Source organism: Aegilops tauschii, chromosome 3, assembly GCF_002575655.3.
Source record: "Aegilops tauschii subsp. strangulata cultivar AL8/78 chromosome 3, Aet v6.0, whole genome shotgun sequence".
NCBI classification, from domain to species: Eukaryota; Viridiplantae; Streptophyta; class Magnoliopsida; order Poales; family Poaceae; genus Aegilops; species Aegilops tauschii.
In genome coordinates, this window is record NC_053037.3 from 60,100,055 (window position 1) to 60,106,201 (window position 6,147).

The 6,147-nt window shown below is 45.8% G+C and overlaps 1 protein-coding gene across 1 annotated transcript; it reads left to right on the forward strand.

Annotated features, from left to right (window-relative positions):
- The first annotated feature begins 1,969 nt into the window (after positions 1-1,969).
- On the forward strand, positions 1,970-4,487 carry LOC109777603 (uncharacterized). The gene is made up of 2 exons (XM_020336218.4): positions 1,970-2,099; positions 2,176-4,487. The coding sequence occupies exons 1-2, from the start codon at positions 1,970-1,972 to the stop codon at positions 4,485-4,487; spliced, it is 2,442 nt and encodes an 813-aa protein (XP_020191807.4).
- The last annotated feature ends 1,660 nt before the right edge of the window (positions 4,488-6,147 follow it).

Consider the following 6,147-nt stretch of genomic DNA (forward strand, 5'->3'; position numbering starts at 1 on the left):
ATTAAACTAATTAAGTTAATTCATTTTTAATCCCCCACCAGATCGGACGGCTAATAAAAATCGAAGGGGTAAGTACTTGAAAGTACTCCCAGTACCGCCCCAATCACCGTAAAAGGGCTCTTAAAAAAATTAGCTATAATATACAGGTACCAGTTCCTGAACTAAGAACATCTATGTACAGTAAGCATGAGAACTAGCAACAGCAGTGTATTTACATGAAGTGGACTTGAGGCTCGAGGAGTGCAACTAGTCAAGACACAATTGTATATTTGAATGACAAAACTCTTATAGTAGTGAAGGAGATTTGATTTGTAGTGCCTAGTTGATCATGTATGAAAAAAAAACTTAAGTTTTTGCTGGCAAGTACTATCCCAAATCCAATTAAAATGTGGGATGTGAACATGATAGGCAAAATTAGTTACTCCCTCCGTCTCATAATGTAAGATGTTTTTGTAAGTTAAACTAGCTTGCAAAAACGTCTTACATTATGGGACGGAGTAGTAGCATTTAAGGAGACATCTTGTCCTGGAGGAAGACACAAATCAAATATGGTACGAAGCAATCTCATATTATTGCATCCTGAAATTTGTAGCGCTAGCTTACATGATATTGCTTGGGAGGAGTGGAACCCGCAGCTGCGAGTCTTTTGCCCTGATCTTCTTCCGCAGCTCCTTGAAAGATTCAGGTATGACATGGTACTCGTGGAACATGAGCCCTTTGGTCCACTCACGAGGGTGGCAGAAGGTGAGGAGATGATGGGCAATGGTGAAGGGGCGCACCGAGGGTCGGATCCTCTCCTTCCTGACGTGTATCTGGCATTGCGCCGCCAAATCCTCGGGCCAATTCCAACGGCCGGGCTCGGCGGCCGCCACGGAGCGCACCTGAAGAGGGTAGAAGGGCGTGGAGAAGTAGACGGAGTTGCTGCTCAATGAAGGGAGGTCCCTGGCCGAGACGGACAGGCACCCGCCGTCGCCGAGAAACAGTGCACGGTCGCCGAGGCCTGCCACGGGCGTCAGCGTGCCATTGCTGTCGTCGTCGTCGTCGAAGTCCACCGAGTAGATCGCGAAGGTCAACAGCTGCCGCTGAGTTGTGCTTGCCCGGACGATGACATGCCGGACGACGAGCAGCATCCGTCCGGCGGACTCGACGAGGTGGAGGGTGTCACGGTAGCGCTCAAAGCGCATGGCGCCCGGCGCCGTGGCGACCATGTTGTCGAGTGTTGGTCCGGGAGGGTACAGCTGCACGATCTCCGGTGCAGGGCTGGATCTGGGCCTATGCGGCCTGGTGCGGCGTCCAGGGGCCCATATCTAAAGGGGGCCCATAATTTTGTATACCCTTATATATATATATATATATATATATATATATATATATATATATATATATATATTACTATACATCTAAAAAAAATAGAAGCCTTGGCCCGGCCGGCCGGCCCAGCAGTCCAGCACGTAGGCGCTCGACGCCTCGACAGGAGCGGAGATTGCGACGGATCGCGAGTCGCGACGAGTCGACTCCTCGAGGCTGGACCGGTCCTCGTATCCAGAGTCCAGACTCCAGCGTCATCGGTCATCTTCGCCGAGTCGCCGATCGGCGATCGCCTCCAGCCTTCGAATCTCCGATCCAGGATTCGATCGCCAGGGCCTGCGCTTGCCTCTGGGCTCTGGCTCCTAAGTCCTATCGCCCCTGTCTCCGACACTCCGAGGCTCCGACGATCGCTCCGGTGTCTCCGAATCTCTGATCGCCCTTCTCTGGTATAGTTAATATGGGGCTTTTTTCCCTATCTTTTTTCTTTAGATGACGCGTATAATAGTAACAGGAGAGCTCAATGTTTAATTCTTTATGTAATGTTGTTGATTACTTCATAATTTTAGGTGATATGGCACCGAAACATAAATCCGGTTGTGCGAAAAGGAATAAAAGAAAAAGGGATCTTGCACTTGCTGAATCACAAAAAGGGGCTCTAAAAATGTATTTTCCGGCAACAAGTAGTGTTGATGTCAATAATGATAATCAAATTGAAGAATCTGAACATGATCAAGATGATGATCATAATTCAAATGTTGATCATGAGGTCAATGAACAGTCCTCGGGCCAGGGTAAGTAATTAAATACCTTCAATTTTTTGCAGAAGTAAGTTAGTAACTAATTATAATTTCTTAAATTTAAATGTAGATCTTGATGTTAATAAGGACAATACGGAGGAGGAAAATTTGCAGCCTTCACCCGATGCTCCGAATATTGATGAGCAGGTTGATTCTCTGTTATCTCTATACGATCCTAGAACATGGGATAATCTTGACAACAGCAAACGGGATATTCTAATTGAAAAGGGGCCTGTGAGAGAAATGGATCTGGTGTTCCCAAAGGATGATGAGGGTAGACATTTCTCATATTTTCACTACACCAGAAAGTTAGCTAATGAAGAGGTTATTCACAAAGAGTGGTTGGTTTACTCTAAAGAGGTTGACAAAGTTTATTGTTTTTGTTGCAAGTTATTCAAATCCAATCAGAACAGGTCATTGCTAGCATCTGATGGATTGAGGGACTGGAGGCGTATTAGTGCAAGACTCAAAGAACATGAGGTTAGTGTTGAACACTTTACCAACATGAATACATGGAATGAACTAAGGTTGAGGTTAAGCAGAAACAAAACAATTGATGATGAGATGCAACATAAGGTTGCAAAGGAAAAAGAGCGTTGGAGACAGGTATTGCTCAGGATAGTTTCTTTAGTGAAGTTTCTTGCAAAACGTAATTTGGGATTTCGAGGAACAAATGAGAAGCTGTTTGAACATAATAATGGCAATTTTTTGGGCTCAGTTGAAATGATTGCTGAATTTGATCCTGTGATGCAAGAACATATTAGGCGCATTCAAAACAAGGAAATACATCATCATTATCTTGGCCATGGTATTCAGGATGAGTTGATCTTACTTCTTGCTGATTCCGTCAAAAAGTTTATCTTAAAGACCATCAAGGATGCCAAGTATTTCTCTGTTATATTTGACTGTACTCCAGATGTGAGCCATGAAGAACAAATGACGCTAATTGTGCGTTGTGTGAATATGTCAAGTAACATTCCAAGAGTCGAGGAGTTTTTCCTAGAGTTTTTAAAGGTTCATGATACATCAGGATTAGGGCTTTTTAATGTGTTGATGGATACATTGGACTCTCTTGATCTGGACGTTGCTGATGTAAGAGGGCAAGGTTATGACAATGGTTCTAACATGAAGGGAAAAAATCAAGGTGTTCAGAATCGCTTGCTTGAAGTTAATCCCAAAGCATTATATATGCCATGTGCATGTCATAATTTGAATCTCACTCTTTGTGATATGGCAAAATCTTGCGAACATGCCATTTCATTCTTCGGTATTATCCAGCGTATATATGTACTGTTTGCACGTTCTACTAAAAGGTGGAAGATTTTGCTTGATAATGTTCCAGGTCTGACTCTCAAACCTTTGTCTGATACTCGTTGGGAGAGCCGAATAAAGAGTGTGCAACCTATAAGGTACCAAACTTCCCAAGTAAGATCAGCTTTGAAGGAGTTGGAGAAGACTGCTAGGGAGGATAATGATCCAGCTACAGTAAGTGATGCTCAATCTTTGTTCAAAGCACTTGGGAAATTTGAGAATTTAGTTGGTATGATTATTTGGCATGACATACTATTTTCTATTAATATGGTGAGCAAAATGTTACAAGAAAAAATGGTGTGCATCGATGCTACTCTAAAACACATTGATGGGGTCAAGTCATATTTTCAGAAGTATAGAGATGAAGGCTTCAATTCTAGTATTGAAAGTGCCAAAGCCATTGCGTTGGATATTGGCATAGAGCCCCAATTTCGTACAAAACGTAAAAGTAAAAGGACGAAGCATTTTGATGAAATCAATGATGAAGATGAAGATCTACAACTGTCAGCTATTGAATCCTTCAGAGTTACATACTTTCTTGTCATTGTTGACACCGCAATTGCTTCATTGTCTAGTCGATTTGATCAGCTGAAGGCATTTGAAGATTTGTTTGGTTTCTTATTCAACTCAAATAATCTGAAGTCTTTGGATGAAAGTAGTCTACGCAAATCATGCACCACTTTTGCAAAAGCTTTTACTCATAATAAGTCGCGAGATGTTGATGATGATTTTTTCTCCGAGTTAAAAGTATTGCAACTAACCTTGCCAGATGCTTTGATGTCAGCACTTGAGATTCTTCAGTTTGTTACCGCTGCAAATTGCTATCCAAATGTATCAGTTGCCTATCGGATCCTCTTGACTATACCTGTGACTGTAGCCTCAGCTGAAAGAAGTTTCTCTAAACTGAAACTATTGAAGAATTGTTTGAGGTCAACTATGTTACAAGACAGATTGAATGGCTTGGCTACATGTTGCATTGAGAAGGATATCTTGGATAAAATTGATCTTGAGATTATAATCAATGATTTTGCATCTAGAAATGCCCGGAGAAGCTTTTTTATGAAGCATTGACGCATTATTGTCATTGGACTCATTGGAATTATTTTTATTTAAGGTAATCAAATTCGCGGCAAATACTACTTGTTATATTTTAAGACTACAATGTGTGGTTTGATGTTACGTTTACTATTTTATAAGCAAAACTACATACATATATGTTTATTTTTTAGATATGTGTACATATACATTAGACTTAGGGCCCATACCATTTACTTGGCCAAGGGCCCCGCCCAATATAGATCCGGCCCTGCTCCGGTGACGGCGGGTGGAAAGTGGTGGCGTACAGCCTCCCTTGGAAGAGCAAGGTGTTCCGGATAGTGAGCTTCGCGTGGCGGTGGAGCACCTCCCAGTGGTCCGAGCCGGTCTCAGCGGCGACCACCACATTTGCGTATGGAAACCGGACCACGGCCGCGATCGAGCTCGTTGACGGCTCCCTGCTGCTGCATACGGCAGCCTCCATGTCCCGGAGAGAGCCCATGTCGTCGACCTCCTGGTGGTACACGGTTGCGAGGGACGGGAAGTCGACGGCGACGAGCGTCAAGGGGTGGAGCACGCGGACGGCGGTGGTGCTCTTGCGCAGGAGGACGAGGAGGCCGTCGCTGAAGCCGACGATCCGGTAGCCCCGCAGCCCCGGCAGGCGGACGCGGACGCGCCTGCCCGTGCGCGTGTGGAGCAGGGCGATCTCCCGCGCGTCCTCCGGGCGGACCGCGTCGCCGTCGCAGAGCGCCACCCAGTCCCGGGGCCAGAGGCGCGGGTCGTGCAGGGCCGGGTCGCGCTCGCGCGGCGTGGGCGTGCTGGCGCGCCAGCCGGAGCAGACGGCGCGGAAGAAGACGTAGTCCGCGGCGTCGAGGATCAGGTCGGCGACGAGGCCGAGTATGTCCGTGGGGAGAGACGCCCAGCCGCCGGTTGCCCGTTCCGGCCGGCGGCGCTGGCGCTGGCGGTCGCGGGCCAAGGCGGTGCCTTTGCGCTTTGACATCCTGCGAACCCGGCCGCACGGTCACAATTAAGTGCGAATGGTGTAATGGATTAAAGTGCATCCGTTTCTTTTTTAACACAGTACTGCATCCGTTAGTTAGTTTGCATGTCACCAAATGCGATCAATTTGTTTCCTACCAACTACTCCTATAAATCAGGGCGTATAAAATTGATTGGGCGCCATGCTTTGCGCTTTCATGCATGCAATTTGCATCCATGCAATTTGTTTCGAAAATTTATCTCGGAAACATCGGATATTTGACGTTCCCAGCGAACTTTTATCAGCCGTTAGATTGGATTCACGAAGCAGATGAACTAGCCACGTCAGATTTTCTTTCTCGTTTGCTGCAGAGTGAGTCCCCACGAACGAGGCAGTGCTCGAACTAGCTGTACCTCTTTCCTAATCTCCCTGTCATGTTCTTGAAACTTTGTATTTCCGTTCATTTGCAATGAAAAGGGGTCATGCCCGGTTAGAAAAAAAGGTCTCCACGAACAAGTAGAGTTGACAAAGTCGCGTCCTTATTCCTTTCCAATGTTTTCGAATTCTGCCATTTCCACTCGAGAGCGGCGAGCTGAGAGAGAGGGGCAACCGACCAAGGTTCTCTTAGGCCCTGTTTGGATTAGCGTTTTCTTCATAATACACCTGTAAAAGAAATACACGTCTCCACCGGCCGGTTGCAGCTGAAAAACAGTCATG

What these genes read in the sequence shown, in the direction of transcription:
- LOC109777603 (XM_020336218.4), top strand. Translation starts at nt 1,970, where the DNA reads ATGTATTTTCCGGCAACAAGTAGTGTTGATGTCAATAATGATAATCAA. An exon ending in TGAACAGTCCTCGGGCCAGG is followed by an intron (nt 2,100 to 2,175) that starts GTAAGTAATTAA and finishes ATTTAAATGTAG; the next exon opens with ATCTTGATGTTAATAAGGAC.